Below are 16,581 nucleotides of genomic sequence, written 5' to 3'. Positions count from 1 at the left end.
AAGACTTACACATCTTGGTTCATTTCAGACATGAATGAATGTAGCATGATTCCTGGTTTGTGTCCAAATGGCAAGTGCATAAACACGCGAGACTCTTATCGTTGCATGTGCAACCGCGGTTACCAGTTGAGTAGGGATGGAAAGCGCTGTGTGGGTGAGTTTATAGCAACAAAAAATCACCTACAGGAGATAGCTCTGAATAGTTCATCACTTTCGCCTCCCAGACTCCAGAGGTGAAGAATTTACCTCTTGTAGAAATCATCATCAAAGTAACTTTGATGGTACTTGGTAGGTCTATCAGTACTAAAATCTTCCTCCTAGTGACTTAGAAAGTATCATCTGTTTGATCCAGTTGTACTATATGCCGGAAGAAACCAAAACTTGCTTATACTGGGTAGCTCTATCATTCCTCAGCTGTCCTTTCCAGAGGTCCAACAAGGATCCTGTTGATCTAGTGTTACAACAATATTAGACCCAACTAAACCAACTATCTTTACAAGAGGTAACCATATTTTTCTAACTACAGATGTGGACGAATGCGCCAGAAGACCGAGACCTTGTCGCACTGAATGTGTAAACACTGTAGGAAGTTATCGATGTCGATGTCCACCTGGCTACCAAGACGTCTCCGGAAATTGTCAAGGTCTGTCTTTGAAGTGAATTACCTCGACAATAGACCTTTCCCCTTTTAGCTTTCAAGCGCGCAATGCGTGACGGTAGTTGATTATCAAGCAACTTTGAGCTGCAATATTTTTCTGTTTAGAAGTCATTTTGTTTCTAAGAAAACCTTGCCGATTCTTTTTGCTTCTTTGTTTAAATCGCTCCTGAACATGGCGAAATCACAACTCAAATTGACTTTGATAATCAACACCGTCATGCATTGCGTGCAAAGGTCTATTTAGATCTATTCCTAATAAATGGAAAGGTTTAAGGTCTTAAGACATTAAAAATCGAGCGCAGTGAAAATCCCTCAAAGGAATCGCTATAAAGTGATTGAGGTCTCCCACTCATTAAGTTTGAGTGTGAGTAAGCTTATCGAATTCAGGGGCCGGTTGTATGAAAGCCGGATAGCGCTATCCGTTGTGATGTTAAAATGTTGTGACGTAATTACCGAAAAGGTCTATTGTTCATTCCAAAGCTGAAAGTTTATTGCTTTATCACAATCCGGTGGATAGCGCTGTCCGGATTTCGTACAACCGGCCCCTGCTTGGCGTTAATTTTGACCCCTGTATGCGTTTAGTGAATATTTCAATCATCTTCGTTTTAAGATATCGACGAATGTCGAAACAGAACTCATAATTGTCCTCAAGGATGTCGGAATACTCTGGGGAGCTACACGTGTACTTGTCGAGAGGGATACTCGTGGACTGGATCTACGTGTGCAGGTAACGCGGGAATACGTCAAACGCGGAAAGTATGATGTTACACGAAGTGTGATTCGCTCGATAGTTTTGTGGAGCCAATCAAATTTCGTGTATCATCAGACTTTCCGCGTTTGTCGTCATTATAAGAAAGGTCTATTGCATATTCCCGCGTTACCTGCACAGTGTCATATTTTGATTTGTTTTTTCGTCATTTTAAGATGTAAATGAATGTCTACGTCAAAATATTTGTCGTTTTGGTACATGCAAAAATCAACCTGGATCATACACTTGTGTTTGTCAACGTGGATACAGATTTGATCCCCAGACTAAGACCTGTGTCGGTACGTTTTTGTAGAACGAAACGAACCAGAAATGAACGAAACGAAACGAACCAGAAATGAACGAAACGAAACGAACCAGAAATGAACGAAACGAAACGAACCAGAAATGAACGAAACGAAACGAACCAGAAATTAACGAAACGAAACGAACCAGAAATTAACGAAACGAAACGGACCAGAATTTAACGAAACGAAACGGACCAGAAATGTCACTCCTTTTCTGAGCAGTGACACTAACGGTTTAATATATATTCTGACGTCACCAAACTTGAATGAGAAAAAGTTGCTAAAGACCACTAACATAAAAAGGTTCTTTCTGGACGAAGCTCGTTTCGTTATGTTCTCTGTGATGAATTTTACTTTGGTTGACACGTTAGCTGTCAATTTGACCAGATCAACGTTCCGTTGTACTCTGTTTAAAGAGATCAGGGCCAGGTGATTGATTGCAGGGATATCAAAATCATTCTCACATACATTGAATGTCAAATTTTCTAGATCAAAACGAATGCAACATCCGCACTTGTCAAGGAGTTTGTGTCAATCTGAACGGTGGTTTCCGCTGTGGCTGCCAGTCCGGTTACGTCAGGCAAATCTACTGGAACAGATGTATCGGTAGGTAATGTGAAGAATGGATTGAGAGGCTTTTAAAGTGTCAAATCTCGGGTAACTGGGCAGTGGGCTCACTTTTGTTTCATTTTATGTTTAGATGTGAACGAGTGCATTACTGGAGCGAACAAATGTGGACGAACAAAATGCTTCAACATCTTAGGAGGATATCGCTGTTATTGTCCTCGAGGATTTCGCCTCGACAGAGTCAGAATGATATGCACAGGTTTGGTTAGAATATATCTTATCACGTAGTTTTCGCCGAGGAAATAGCGAGAAAGTTAAGCCTTAAGGAGATCGAGCTTTGCCTTTGAGTTAAAAGCTGTTTTATTGAAAAATGTCAAAGCAAGTCTTTTGAACTGACCAGGATTCAGGAGTCTTGTATAGCAAGTTGTAAAGAAGTCATTTGGCTTCGTCGACCAGCCTGAAACAAACAGTTTAGCCATAGCCATATCCTGATAACCACAGTTGTTGAAATTGTTTTGTTGCGAGTCTGTAAGGAGTTAAACGCGTACGGGTCATTTTCATGTGTGTACAGCAGCTGTAGAAGTATTAAGGCTTTTTTCTATCATGTCTTCTTGAATTTAGATACGAACGAATGTACCCGTAATCCATGTGCAGCCGGCTGTTACAACATCCAAGGCGGCTTCCAGTGTTCATGTCCCTCTGGCTTCTATGCCATTGGAGGAGGGTGAGTGTCGATAGCTTCTATACGACAGCCATGCTCAGCTGTCATAGTCTACTCCTGCATGGTTCCAAGAATCGTTCATGCAAAAAAACAATTTACAATTCATTTACAATCCAAGTTTATCTACAATTCAGAACGTTTACCATTTTTTGTTTGCTGCACATAGTTTTTTCAAAAGACTTAGAAACTTGCAAAGTTTTGAACAATGTTAACTTATGAGAATCTTCATTGCCATGACAGAACAGATTCTCAGGAGCCGCTGTAACCCGATTTTAGTGTGCTTGTCTTTGATTAACCGTGAACGATATTTTGTAAGGCAATATTTCTTTTACTTGTAGCCATTGTATGTCCAGATTCGGTCAGAAGTGTTACAACTGCGGACCTAATCAACGACAGCAGCAAATAAAACAGCCCGTGAGAATTGTCACCAACAACAAGTACAAATTCGATGAACAACCACCATCTACAAGCCGCGCCACACCAGCAAGGTACAATTCCAGAGTTAACCAACGCGATCGTTACCAGGGCTCCAGGGACTACTCGACCTCAGACCCCTATCGCTACACGTACTCCTATCGTCGCACTTCGTCCGGGGGGAGGCGAAACAAGCGTACATCACACTTTGTACATAGATTAAAAATTACCGTTCCACGCAACTTGACATCCCGAGACAACATTCTCGTTTTAACACCCGTTTTGGAGAGCCTGCAGAAACTTTTCCACTATGAAATGGTGAAAGGGAACCACAGCTTGTTCGGAATTAAAGTCGAGGAAGGAGTCAGTTCTTTGTATGCTAAAAATCCTTTGAAAGTCGGCCTCCATCGAGTTTATCTCAAGGGCAAGCTGGACAGCACGAAAATAAAAATACCATTAGAAGCCGACAACCAAATTGAGTTCACGGGGTCTGGAGACGAGAAGAAAGAGCAGGAAAAATCCAAAGCGCCTGAAATGCCGCTAAATAAAGTGGTCGGTGTCTCGGAATCGAGAAAATTCCATCTTGACATTATCATTACCGTTGAATAAGATTTTCAGCCATATTATAGAATGCAATATATATATTTAGCCCTTGTGTGAAATGTTGGCGAATTTTGTAAGATTTTTAAAATTGGTACCTAATTAGTGAGTTAGTACATCATAGTTATCGTATAATGTAGCGATATTTTTTGTATGTGACTGTAAATTAAGTAGTAGCTATAGCTGTAATTTTAGTCTGAAGAATATAGGTTAGTTCCTTGAGTTGAATACGTTTGTATTTTATAAAGAATAAAGCGTTACCTTTCCAAAAACACTGGATAGACTTATGAAAATGGAGAAAGTCTAATATTATCTCTTGTCATCAGTATTACCTTAAGTTACGCAGAATTGTGGCTCTCACAACTTGCGAATAAATTGCAAAGCAGTTGTTAGCAAATGAAGCAATAAGAAATATTTAGACGAATGTATTACCATACAGCAAAGCTTTCCAAAATTTGTAAACAAGTTACAGTTATTGTAGGAGGATTATCATCATTGATCGTATTTGCCATTTTCTGGCGAATATGCCCATGGTCGTATTTGCCATTTTCCGGCGAATATGACCATGGTCGTATTTGCCATTTTCCGGCGAATATGACCATGGTCGTATTTGCCATTTTCCGGCGAATATGACCATGGTCGTATTTGCCATTTTCCGGCGAATATGACCATGGTCGTATTTGCCATTTTCCGGCGAATATGACCATGGTCGTATTTGCCATTTTCCGGCGAATATGACCATGGTGACTCATCTGATTCTGGCGATGAAATAAGTCGAATAATTTGTAACAAGCGGTCCATTGAAACGATAAATTTATTATTTGATAAATTTATAACAAGTCGTAGGCAAATTGTCAACAGACAACAATTCATGCAAACATGTCTTGAAATCAAGTTGTTTTGTGTTGCAGTTTGTTGTGTTAGTGGTGTGTTGTTGATGCACTTTTGAGGAGGGAAAACTATACACAAATATGATTCTCTCATTGAGGTGGACAAATGAAATTTTGGTTATTCTAACTAAGTTTAACTGACGAAATCATGATAAATAATGCCCTTCAACCCTAAATCCGATCTTAAAATTTCATGATCCTCTTTTCTAGACCTCGATCATCTGTGATCCTGCGTCGGGACATTTTCAGAGCAGTCTACCCCCCGCTGATGCTGAAGGCCACCTACTTTGATCCAACCTCGTGACCAGGTTGGCTTTGACCAGTCGCTTTGACCCTGACCACTGAGCTATTTTATAATTCAATATAGCTACAGATAATAGGAATTATTATATAGCTCAGTTACCCTGACCCTGACCCTGATCTCAATATGAGATTAGTTGATTCGATGGGTTTACGTCACGTGCCTTCCTGGCTTAATCTTGAGCAATATGGCGGAAAATCGAGAACCACCTCCTGACTTGTTTGACGCTGAGGAAAACCTCTCCGAAGAAGAAACGCTTGAAGAACCGAAGCCAGCAGAAGACGAGACTGTCGATGACATTCAGGAGACGGTGGAAGTGAGTTTAGATAACGAGGAAAACGGAAAAGATGAGCCTGTTGAAGCCAGCAAAGATGAGAACGCTGAAACCACGGTGAATGATCCGATCATACCCGATGATCCAGCGCCAAAAGAAGCGGAAAAGGTGGCAGAAACAAGCCCGGAAAGCCCTGAGACACCGGAGGAGAAGAAGGATGAAGATAAAAGCGAGGTTAAGGTAATAAAGTCGCCTATTTCCCGGTTAAAAATCATGATAGTTCTGTGGTATGTGCAAGAATGAACAAGCATAACATTGATGCAATATGGAATATATCTGACCGATTGTTCCGGATTAAAATTTCTAATTTAGCATTTCTTACTTGTGTCAAACTTGATCGCGGATCGCAATTAGTTTGTTCACGATAAATGATTATCTTTATGATTAAAAAGTAATTACTTTTATCACTTGTGGATGCCAATTAAGAAATATATTTAATGAGAAGTTATAAAAGTGATATTCATGATATATCCTCTGCATGTATTCATGCGCTGTGCGCGCCAATATCTGTGCAATAAATAGGACAAGTGGAAGATTGGCTTATACAGGTAGCAAAAATAATTATATGAAGTGCAATTCAAGTTTTTCTGAGATTAATATTTTGTATGAAGTTTGCATTTAATACAATGATACATGAATGAAAGTGATCCCTTTAAAAACCTCACTACCGAAATGTATTATTCAAAGCAGTGCTTTAGAATTTCAGAGACAAGAGGCAAAGGTTCAATTTCTATGCAATTAGGATAGTCAATCCCTATTTGTGATCTTGGCATAGTATGCCTCTAAATTTAGCAATGTGTCCATAGGTAGCCGCTAGAGCAGGCCCGCATGCCATAGTATGTATTATAGATATATATATATATATATATATATATATATATATATATATATATAATATATATTCATATAATACATGCTACAGCTACTATAAATGGACAAAAACAGCAGGTTAATAAAATTTGACATTTAATGTTTCCCAATAATCACCTCACCTTAATTGTTAAACAGTCTTTGAACAATCCACCTCTGAAAGGTGTGCTGAAACACAATGATTTATATTGTATTTCAGCCGAAAGCCAAACCAAGGGTGACTTTTGAAACAGAAAAGGTAAATAATATAGGATTTTATACCCACAACTCCAATGATTTGTGCGTGCTAAAATAACAAATAATTTTATTGAGCTTGATGGAAGGTGGTATATATAGGTGTCGTAGTTTGAAAAATACATGCATGGTAATACTCTAAACTAATGATAAGAGTGTACGCTGTACGTTTTATCTACATTGTCTAATTTCTCTCTTTAAAAAATGATTTAATAGACACCCAAATTTGCTGGAGTGCACACAAAACAAACTTGCTATTGTTTTCATTGCCTGAGAACAAATTCAGGAAGTGTCTATACCTGTCCAGTGTATCTGTAAGACCAGACCAACTTTGTGAGGCAAATGTAAAAGAGGATTACTAGGAAAGGATAACTGGGAGGGATGCGGAGGATAGCTAGGAAAATAAGGAAATAGAACTGAAGGTCCGCATTTTTTGGGATCAAGTGCTTGATTTTGTGTTCAATGAATTATCCAAGAACGGAGATGAAGACGAACAGCAAAATGGAGAGCCTGAAGACCATGAAGATGAGGAAGAGTTTGAAGAAACTGACGAGTTTGATATTGAGATTAAAGTTTCTGATCCAGAGAAAGTCGGTAAGATATTATTGCTGTAAATGTTTACAGGTGGAAATGGTTAGGCTTCCCTGTCATTCTGATTACACATCAAACAGTAGAAGATGAAAAGGCATCTCTCCAGAAAGACATCCCTGCTATACCTGACTGTTTTTAAAAAGATTAGATGAGTACACATACTGAATATAAACATCAAACAAAGTCCGATATTAATATATTTTATTGGTTTTGTTTTTATTGAAAAATATTGCTATACTATACTTTCAGCTTTGCACATATGTTGTATTTTCTGAGTATATAGTTAAAACATATGAGTAAACACAACTCCCTTTCATAATCCTTGTAATGCCTCTCCCCTTGCAACATACTAAATATTCTCCTGTGTCTATTTGCAGGTGATGGTATGGGTGCATACATGTGCTACAAAGTCACAACGATGGTATGTTGTACTGCACCTACCATAAATAAATTATTTCAGTAGAAGATAGAGGATGATACAACCATCCATATGGTCCAATAGCACCAGTCGCTAACCATTTAAGCACAGTATGTGATTGTTGTCATCAGTTCACAGTTTCTACTTTTCTTCCTGTAGACAAGTCTGCCAAGTTTCAAAAAACCAGAAACAAGTGTCTCCAGGCGTTTTAGTGATTTTCTTGGCCTCCATGAGCGGCTTAATGCAAAGTTTCTTCTACAGGGCAAAGTGGTGCCTCCAGCTCCAGAAAAATCTGTTCTAGGTTTGTCTGGCTACATCTGTATGCAAAATTAGGAAACTGTTACTCAGTTTCTAAGCTTTAAATTTCACTTATCTTTCACTTATGAAATAATCTTTAGTTGGGAATTTAGTACACCCACCATTCATATGACCCTAGGAAGAACTTGTCAGTCTAGGCAACCTAATGGAGGCTGTCACTTATAGATATTACTTCTGAACCCAACCCTCGCCCTGACCAACACTGCAGTGAACTTTTCAAAAGGTTCAGTGGTTTTTCCATTGTGTTTTTTGGAACTTAGGAATGACTAAAGTGAAATTAGGCAAGGAAGAGTCTACTTCAGCTGACTTTGTTGAAAGGCGTAGAGCTTCACTAGAGAGGTAATTAAATATATTTTCTACCCTCGTAACACCCCATCATCGTGCATGCCGTTTATTTTTGTATAAAATTCTCCATTTAGATACCTCAACAGGACCGCTAGCCATCCTGCTTTGCGAGAGGACTCAGAATTCCGAGAATTCCTAGAACTTGAGAATGTATGGAATTCTCTATATCACCATTTTTGTTTGAACTTATACCATGACCTGATATGGTTTTATAAATAGCTAAAAGAATATAATTTGAAGTAAAGCTTTCTTTCAAAATCGACTCAGTAGCTTCATAAAACGCCTTGTGTATATCAGCTGGTATTCGTTCAATTGTTTTTTCCCTTTTTCCAGCTTCCCAGAGCTTCAGGAACCGCGGCCTTGAGCGGAGGTGGTTTTAAACGATTGGTTAAAAACGTTGGTGATACTATGTTTAATTTGACGACGAAAATAGAGGAATCCGATCAGGTATTTTATTGGCGATATGATTGGAATTGCATCAGACTTTTTGCGGTGTTTTGAGATTACTCACTCGTGTTCGGTATAATATGCTATAATGCAAATATTTCCCGTAATTTTTAGTGGTTTGAGGACAAGCACAACAAAATTGATGCACTTGAAACACAGTTGAAAAAACTACACCAAGCGTTGGAAAGTTTAGTTAACAATCGAAAAGGTAAACAAATTCAGAGTGTTTTATTTTCCAGTGAGTTGTGAGCTGGTTTATATTGAATTTCCTTTCTTCTAAATCTTTGCAGAGCTGAGTACATCAACAACGATATTTTCAAACGCAATCGCTGTTCTAAGTAAGTACTAAGAGTAATTTAAATTTCAATGACAATGAAAAAGTTTTCGTATAAGATACAGCCATATTGGCTCGAGCCAGAATTTCCCGCCAAACCCGAGCGATCCGTCAGGAACCAATCAGAATCCTCTTCTTCGACACTCAAGCCTCTCAGATGTTGTTGTCTTATATCGATTACTGGATACGAGTCTCTAGCTCGTACTAAAATGTTTTTGTGATTTTTCAGGCAGCGCTGAAGAACACAGTGCATTGTCGAGAGCTTTATCAAACCTTGCTGAAGTTGAGGAAAAAGTCGATAAAGTCATTCAAAGTCAGGTTAGTTACGTGCTGTGAATCTTTCCGTACCCCCTGAAGTTTATCTCCCCCCGTCTTGATCCCCTCTCGTGTCCCCCCCCCGTCACAATTCATTTCATCTGTCCTCCACTCAATACAACCCTCTGATTTACCAGTGTTTTTGGTTTTGGTTTTTCTAGATGGAGACCGATTTTTACGTTCTTGCTGAGCTAATCAAGGATTATCTAGGTCTAGTTCATTCGGTTAAGGTAAGCTCAGAAAGGTTCGAAAAAGATTTTGAAGAAGAACACTGACAAAAATTTACAGCGTCTATTTTCTCGTGTACAGATGTGTTTCAACCAGCGTCTTCGTGTTTACACTAATCTTCAAAATGCTCAGCAAAATTTAACGAAAAAACGCGAGGTTTTGGTCAAGGCTGAACTTGCCTCGAAGACGGATCGCGTTAAACAATGCAAAGACGAAGTTAGTCAGGTGGGTTGCGACCACTGATCTGATAAAAGATCTGGAGTCGGTTGTACGGCAGTGCTTTATGTGAAAACTGCGTGAAGACGTATTCTAATACTGTGGATGTGATTTTGCCTAAATTGCAGTGTGAAAGGAAGGTGGAGAAATGTCAGGAGGATTTCAAAGAAATATCGAAAACAATCCGGAAAGAATTCACAAGATTTGAGGTGAGTTAGCACGAAGACCAGCTGGGGTATTAGTGGGTATGTGTGTTCTTTTGGTGACGAGTGGAGTTATCAGGGGACATGTTTGTTCTTTTTGTGACGTGTGGAGTTATCAGTAAATATATTTGTCATTATTGCGTGTCGTACTCTGGCTGCAAAGAAACCCGTCATGGGACGATTACAACACCGCAGTGGGAACCAGCGACCGTTTGTTTGTTAGTCCAGTGAGCTGTACGAGATCATCGGTGCGAAGTCAAAATCAATAACTGCTCTTGTTTGTATTTTCAGCATAATCGTACGAAAGATTTCCGTGCAGCCATAATTCAATACTTAGAAGCGCTCATGGAAAACCAGCAACAGGTGAGAGCAGAAAATCTCGTATTACAATGAACTAGAGGGGCCCCAAGCCTGTTCAGCGTAAACGACAGGATACAATAGACCTTCTCAGCTTGCATGCAAATTAACCCATTTCAGATGTTGTGACCATGGAATAGCCAATAAAACTTAACCATTTCAGACCATGTGATTTGAAATGGGTAATTTGCATACAAGCTGAAAAGGTCTATTTCACCAGGGTGTCTGAAATGGCGGGAAAGGACTGGAACTAGTTTACAAATTAAAATCTATTTCTCGGTTAAAACAACTTAATCTCTCTTGAAATTTTCGCTATCACATTTATGTTCTAAGAAATCTTCTCATTCAATTTCAGGTCTTAAAACATTGGGAGGGATATTTACCTGAAGCTAAAGAAATTGCTTGAAGACAACCAAGTTTGTATTTGTGTAGAGCACGTATAGAATTGATTTTAAAATGGAATTGATCCGAAATATTTTGGCCGTGAGAACTCTCGCGCCGCATGCGTCCAAATAATGGGTTTTGCCGTTAAAATGAATGAATAGGGACCTACAAACGTCTGATTGAGAATGAGCATCACATTGTAGACATATTTCATATGCAATTATATTATTAATTTTTGCCAAAAAAGCTTTATTGGTTGCATCTGCAGCTGAAATACACGGCTTTCTGTAAATGGCGGTTTCACTGCATCCGGTGCAAGGCAAGGTATGTGCATGGTTTTTGCAGCAAACGCACCACCATTTCACAGGGGCAGACTGGTCTGTACATGATTTACCGGGAAAACTCAAAAAGGGGTGCTATTTTTAGGTCTAACATGAGAAACAGGTATTGAAAATGCGTGTGCTTTTATGTTGAGTTTCAAAATACATGATTTAGATCAGGATATCTTTCCTGTGTTTTACTTCAATGGTTTCATCAAATCCTCCAGAATTTTCTCCAAAACGCCAAACGGCATGTAAATCAGGGGCGCACCGGGGAATTTCCCGGTATCCCTGTGTGGGCCAGTCCGCCCCTTCCATTTCATGCATATTAGGGTTATCTTGCGATGTTGCGTGTGGGGTTAATCGGGGATATACAAGGATTGGGATTGATGTTTGTTGTTGAAATCAGTGTTTAGATTAGAATTTGTAGTTATAGGATTATTTTGAACGTCAGCGCCAGTTATGAGTACGAGATTCCCTATTTTCGCGCCATACTTGCTTACGCCTTCTGACGAAACATGTAGTCATGAGACTTTTGACTATGAAGTTGATAAAAAAAACTCGTACTCCATGGAAAGCCCGACAAATTTTGTATGATGGCGTCAGCAAGCAACGCGCGAAATTGCCTGCCATTCAGGTTACACTCTGATAATCTCGTATAAACACGTCTATACGCATCTCTAATATAATGGCAAAGTAAGCCAAAAGGCAAATATAAGTTGTAAGCGGCCAGGGAAGAAAAGACGCAACGTAAACAATATTCCTAACTAGTTATATCACTCGTTATATATAGAGCTTACTTTTTGACTAATTTTGCTTTCAAATTATCCTGACAAAGCACAACAACCACGTCAACAACACAAGAAGACAAAACGTCTATTTTGAAGTTCCGGAGCAACATTTTTAATTGCCCAGTCAATATAATGTTTTGATCTGCGGTATTTCAATAGTATAGACCGTGTCTCACAAAGATGTTTGTGTAATACCTTTTATTAAACAAGGCCACGCTTAACATCAGGGTCATCGCATTTTAAATACGAAAGTAATATATAAATATATTCATATATCGACAAGTAGAAAATATCCTGATCTAACTTTGTAATGATTTAGACACCACAAAGTTGAAAGAGACGTGTTTATTTTCCAAGGAACCACGTCCTTCACGGAAACATAAGTTAACCTTTGAATTGAGAATACATGTATATTTCGTGATGTATATTAGTATTACGCATTTTTACGATCTAGTAAACGTTAATGAATCATCACACAACTATGCTACACTTCATGCAAGAACTTTCCCTCTCTTTAAAGCATAAAATTTTCTTCTGAACAACTGAAATGCTCTATCCAGGCTTATTGATATTAGTAGTTCTCGCTTGAAGGGATTAGGAGGAGCACAAAAAAAAACGTTTCGATCAAGCACGCAAAATTTTTGGTAAACAAAAATTTCTATATGCCATCGCGCCATGCAATAATAGTTATTCCCAGGCTGAATCTAAAGCAAGTGCAGTCAACTCGACCTTAAATGTAGGAGAAATAAAATGGATTTAAATTCAGAACATGCATGTATAGATGAAAAATAATTTAGACTGTCATGAAATACAATGGATCTTATTTATCAAGCAAAAGTAATAAAACGACACAATACTTTGGGTGGGAATTGATTGGTTGAAAACAATGATACTATATCATTTGAATTGACATCATATGGTTTGTTTATGACTTTTTCCCACTATAGAAATTCATATTTTAATCCCTTCCCAATTTGCATGTACGCAAGTTTGTGTCAATATTTTTAATCGCCAATTATTGTTGATAATCGTCTCTCGAGTAGTTGTATTGTTAGTGCTGGTTTTAAGTAAGGAAATCTTTTGAACTTTGGAGAAAATGATTTCCTGTTTTTCTGCAACATGCATGAAAAGTTTCCTTTATGAAAAAAGAGATAAATTAAAGCATTTTGATCGATAGAAATTATCTTCATACAGTTCGATCTGTGTGGGTTTTGCAAGATAGATTTATATTAGCGCAGTACTAGTAGTCAATACATCTTAGCGAATCTTCTATCGTCAATCTGTAATTTTGACCCACTTCGAGTCTCAAAGCCGGAAAGGATTTCAACAGAATCGACTGAGAACTTTCTTGGCCTTTTGATGTTTGTTTTTTATTCAAACTCCACTGCATACTTGAAACATTGCTCGCATGCGCGTCAAAGTCACAACAAACAATATTTTTATTATTTATTGTGTCGAACTCTTTGTCCATGGAAACTTGTACAATGTACAATTAGCCTCGCAATACAAAAACCGCTTGAATGCTAACTTTTCATGAGTTTTTAAAATGCAAAAGCCAGGTTTAACTGCGTATTTTTCTGAAGTGTTTTCCGGCAACTTTCTTTCACAGATTTCACGAGTATTTTTGCGCGTGCGAAAGCGCGGAAATTCGTGAGAAATTTGTAACGGCGAAAGCATTTAGGCAAAGGAACGAAATGCTGATTGTCTTAATGAAAGAAAATTGCTCGTGTGAATCGAGGTTTTATTGCATGCATGGCATACGCAAAATGCCCATTCATGGAGAATGCCCTGAGATACGTGTTGCCTGTCCATTGTGTTTGTGATTCCTTGAGATGAACCTTGCATGGTGTCTCCTCGTCAATCAAAGCGGTGATATCAATTTTTATTTTCATTTCAATTTCAGCTTCTGCTGTCTTAATAGTATTGTGTTTTTCCTGTCTTTTCCATGTGTCCCGTCGTGTGTATTAAAAGCTACTGGCTGAGCCATTGTGTTTCGGGACAAACTGAATAGCTACGTGGGATGATTGTTGGCCGCCAAACGTTTAACTCCTTTCTACGTGTTTAAATTTCCTTTTCCTAAAAAGAAAGACAAAATATTAAGATAACTGTCTTGGTTTGCTAATTAAAATTGTTTACATCTTCGTGCAAAAACTCCCAGGAAACAAGCGGTAGAACTTTCTTTGAAGTGTTTTTTTTCAAATTGCGCAAACAACTCAATGCGAAAATATTTCAACAAACAGCGATTGTATATGCAACTAGACAAACTCGACAGCTATTCATTTAAAGTTGATGTGTTAAAATAAATATATATGTGATATAGTGATGTATAATAGAATCACAGATAGAATGTAATGATAGCTTTAAGCCTTTAATTTTTGTGTTCGGTCAATATATGACTCGCAATATTTACGATGTTAAAAGCCTGTATATTGAAGATATGTCTCTTGTTCTTGCACCAAAAATATTATAACTGCTTGCGTGAAATATTAAGGCTTTTCGAGAGTTCACTTTGGTCAATTTGCAACGCGATCCTCTTCCCGAGACTAGAGTTGTATGACTATATATACGTGTCTGTCTGTGAATTTACCTAAATCAGTAATTAGGCTGCAGGGAATATGTCTTAATAAGGTATATTACGATGAATTTGCGATTTCAACTTTTATTATTTGTATAATTTTATTTAACAAATCAATATGAATGGCAAATACGTCCTACATGAATCAACAGATTTGGCTGATCCACATATGCATGTAAACAACACTAACGGCACTATGCTTGTTCCTTCTGCGACATTCAGTCTCGAGAATTGATTCAATTTGCGTAACAACCCCACCTGGTACATCTTCCATATGCGTCCTGCATTCGTTCTGGAATTTGCCATAAATGGCAACAAACTACTATAGGAATTTGATACGGTTGCTCCGTGACGTCCTCTAGACGACAATTATAGGACTATATTGCGAAATATAGTTCAAGGAGAATTGATATCAGCTGAGCAACCAAAAGATGACTGCTTAATGTAAAAGCTGGTCAAAGTATATGCATGCATGCCTGGTCAAGATCTAAAGTATGGAAATTGTATGACATATCAGTGGTAATATAGAGTGCTTTAGCAAGTACAAGATTCGTCATTCTCGTGTTGTTTGCTTACGCCATCATTGAAGAGTTTTAGTGGCCGAGATTTTGAGTACGATTTTTTGTTATCAGTTTCGTAGCCTGAAGCGAAAAACAACTACAAGTTTCGTCAGATGGCGTAAGCCAACTGCAAACATTACCGAGTTTGTCGGGAAAATGAGGAGTTTAGGACAAACCACACAGTTTCTTTGCAATGAAAACAAGCTCCGTGCAATTTTTATAGTCGAACCACCTTAATTTAAAAATTTAAACCGATATTTCAACGCAAGCGACTGGTATAAATATACACCGAGTGTCTCTCAAGAAGCACGTTATTATTGCTGGTTTTCGTCATTCGTCGTCATTCGCGTGCTAATAATATCCACGCACATGGGTGTTAAATGATAAAAAAAAGTTGGGAAGATTTTGACCCGAAACACAATACTTTTTCTTCACCTATAGGTCATCGTCTTGCGAGCCATACATAAACTAAACCTGCAAGGGCAGATATTAATTAGCACCACTTCAGAATGTCCAAATATATCTCTTGTCGACTCATTCGTTGCTATACCATTCGCGCATTACCAGTATATTAGGAAATCATGCACTTTTTAAACGTGGGGCAACAATTGTGGGTGGTTTCTATTGTGCATGTGTCCTGCCTGCGCAATATAGCGACTGTCTTATAAGTACGAAAATTTTTTGCCTTTTTGGTGGTGGGAAAGGGACACAGCTGCGGAGATGGAGAACGCGGAAGTGCGTTGATCGGGACACGAGAGCACGTCGAAGTTCTGGAGCTGCATGAAGGATAAGCGTACCTCTTGCAGTTTTCCGAGGTCATTTTTTACAAAACAGGAAGGGTAATTTATAGGTATATTTGTCCAGATTACTGGTAAAAATCGTGCTAAATCTTGGATTAACCTTGTATACTTACATTGGGTTCAATACCGCCGACATGTTTATGGCAAGTTGCACGCGACCTGTATACTCAGGTGCTGTGTGTTATGGATCCAATCCATCGGTATTGTTTGGCGATATCAAACACATGCGTACAGCCCGTGCAGAAAATGACTGTCGAGCTATAATATCCGTGTTTTATAGAAGTGCATGCAATCGAGCTCGTAATATCGATTTTAATTTAGCGACTAAAGCCAACATTTTTTAGGGTATAAAAATGATTTAAAAAATTCCACGACCCTTTCAAAAAGGCGCGACAATCTCTTAGACGTGTTATGACTTATGTTGTTTTGCACTTCAGCTGCCTGAACGCTCCCATTTTCTTATATCTGCGTTGTAAGGCAGAGTTGCAAAAAAGCTGCGGGTACCATGCTTCCGGAGGAAGGTTTGCTTTGAATGAGGTTTGTGAGGAAGGTTCAAAGTTGTAGCTCTCTAATTGATCACATGAATGTGCTAAAAAACATCTAAATATTTCTTTATGCTGGTTGCCACGTGACTCGGTAACGTAACGTCATTTTGAGGAAGGTTTTCAAAACTTGAAATCCTACCAGAGGAAGGTTAAACTCTTTTTGCAACTCTGGTAAGGTTCCTTTCCACAATT

General features: G+C 38.5%; 2 protein-coding genes across 2 annotated transcripts in view; both read left to right on the top strand.

Annotated features, from left to right (window-relative positions):
- Window positions 1-4,406, top strand: part of LOC114522453 (fibrillin-2-like) — a 28,222-nt gene extending 23,816 nt beyond the window's left edge. The window contains exons 60-67 of the mRNA XM_028543137.1: window positions 29-154; window positions 527-643; window positions 1,269-1,385; window positions 1,583-1,705; window positions 2,201-2,317; window positions 2,412-2,537; window positions 2,900-3,002; window positions 3,338-4,406. Of these exons, the coding sequence (XP_028398938.1) occupies window positions 29-154; window positions 527-643; window positions 1,269-1,385; window positions 1,583-1,705; window positions 2,201-2,317; window positions 2,412-2,537; window positions 2,900-3,002; window positions 3,338-4,022 (1,514 nt within the window). The 3' untranslated portion in view covers window positions 4,023-4,406. The remainder of the gene's footprint in view (window positions 1-28; window positions 155-526; window positions 644-1,268; window positions 1,386-1,582; window positions 1,706-2,200; window positions 2,318-2,411; window positions 2,538-2,899; window positions 3,003-3,337) is intronic.
- Window positions 4,407-5,359: 953 nt separating this feature from the next.
- LOC114522691 (sorting nexin-2-like) lies at window positions 5,360-11,187 on the top strand. The gene is made up of 16 exons (XM_028543433.1): window positions 5,360-5,718; window positions 6,608-6,646; window positions 7,119-7,236; window positions 7,611-7,654; window positions 7,811-7,952; window positions 8,230-8,308; window positions 8,389-8,464; window positions 8,648-8,761; window positions 8,876-8,969; window positions 9,052-9,099; window positions 9,325-9,413; window positions 9,572-9,640; window positions 9,720-9,863; window positions 9,983-10,063; window positions 10,349-10,420; window positions 10,770-11,187. The coding sequence occupies exons 1-16, from the start codon at window positions 5,392-5,394 to the stop codon at window positions 10,818-10,820; spliced, it is 1,587 nt and encodes a 528-aa protein (XP_028399234.1). The 5' UTR covers window positions 5,360-5,391; the 3' UTR covers window positions 10,821-11,187.
- The last annotated feature ends 5,394 nt before the right edge of the window (window positions 11,188-16,581 follow it).

This window comes from Dendronephthya gigantea, unplaced genomic scaffold (assembly GCF_004324835.1).
Source record: "Dendronephthya gigantea isolate DGI-Jeju-01 unplaced genomic scaffold, DenGig_1.0 000023F, whole genome shotgun sequence".
Lineage (NCBI taxonomy): Eukaryota > Metazoa > Cnidaria > Anthozoa > Malacalcyonacea > Nephtheidae > Dendronephthya > Dendronephthya gigantea.
The sequence above is the reverse complement of the archived record's forward strand: the minus strand, read 5'-3'. Positions and strand labels throughout refer to the sequence as shown.

What these genes read in the sequence shown, in the direction of transcription:
- LOC114522691 (XM_028543433.1), top strand. Translation starts at nt 5,392, where the DNA reads ATGGCGGAAAATCGAGAACCACCTCCTGACTTGTTTGACGCTGAGGAA. An exon ending in GTCTAGTTCATTCGGTTAAG is followed by an intron (nt 9,641 to 9,719) that starts GTAAGCTCAGAA and finishes TCTCGTGTACAG; the next exon opens with ATGTGTTTCAACCAGCGTCT. An exon ending in GCAAAGACGAAGTTAGTCAG is followed by an intron (nt 9,864 to 9,982) that starts GTGGGTTGCGAC and finishes CCTAAATTGCAG; the next exon opens with TGTGAAAGGAAGGTGGAGAA.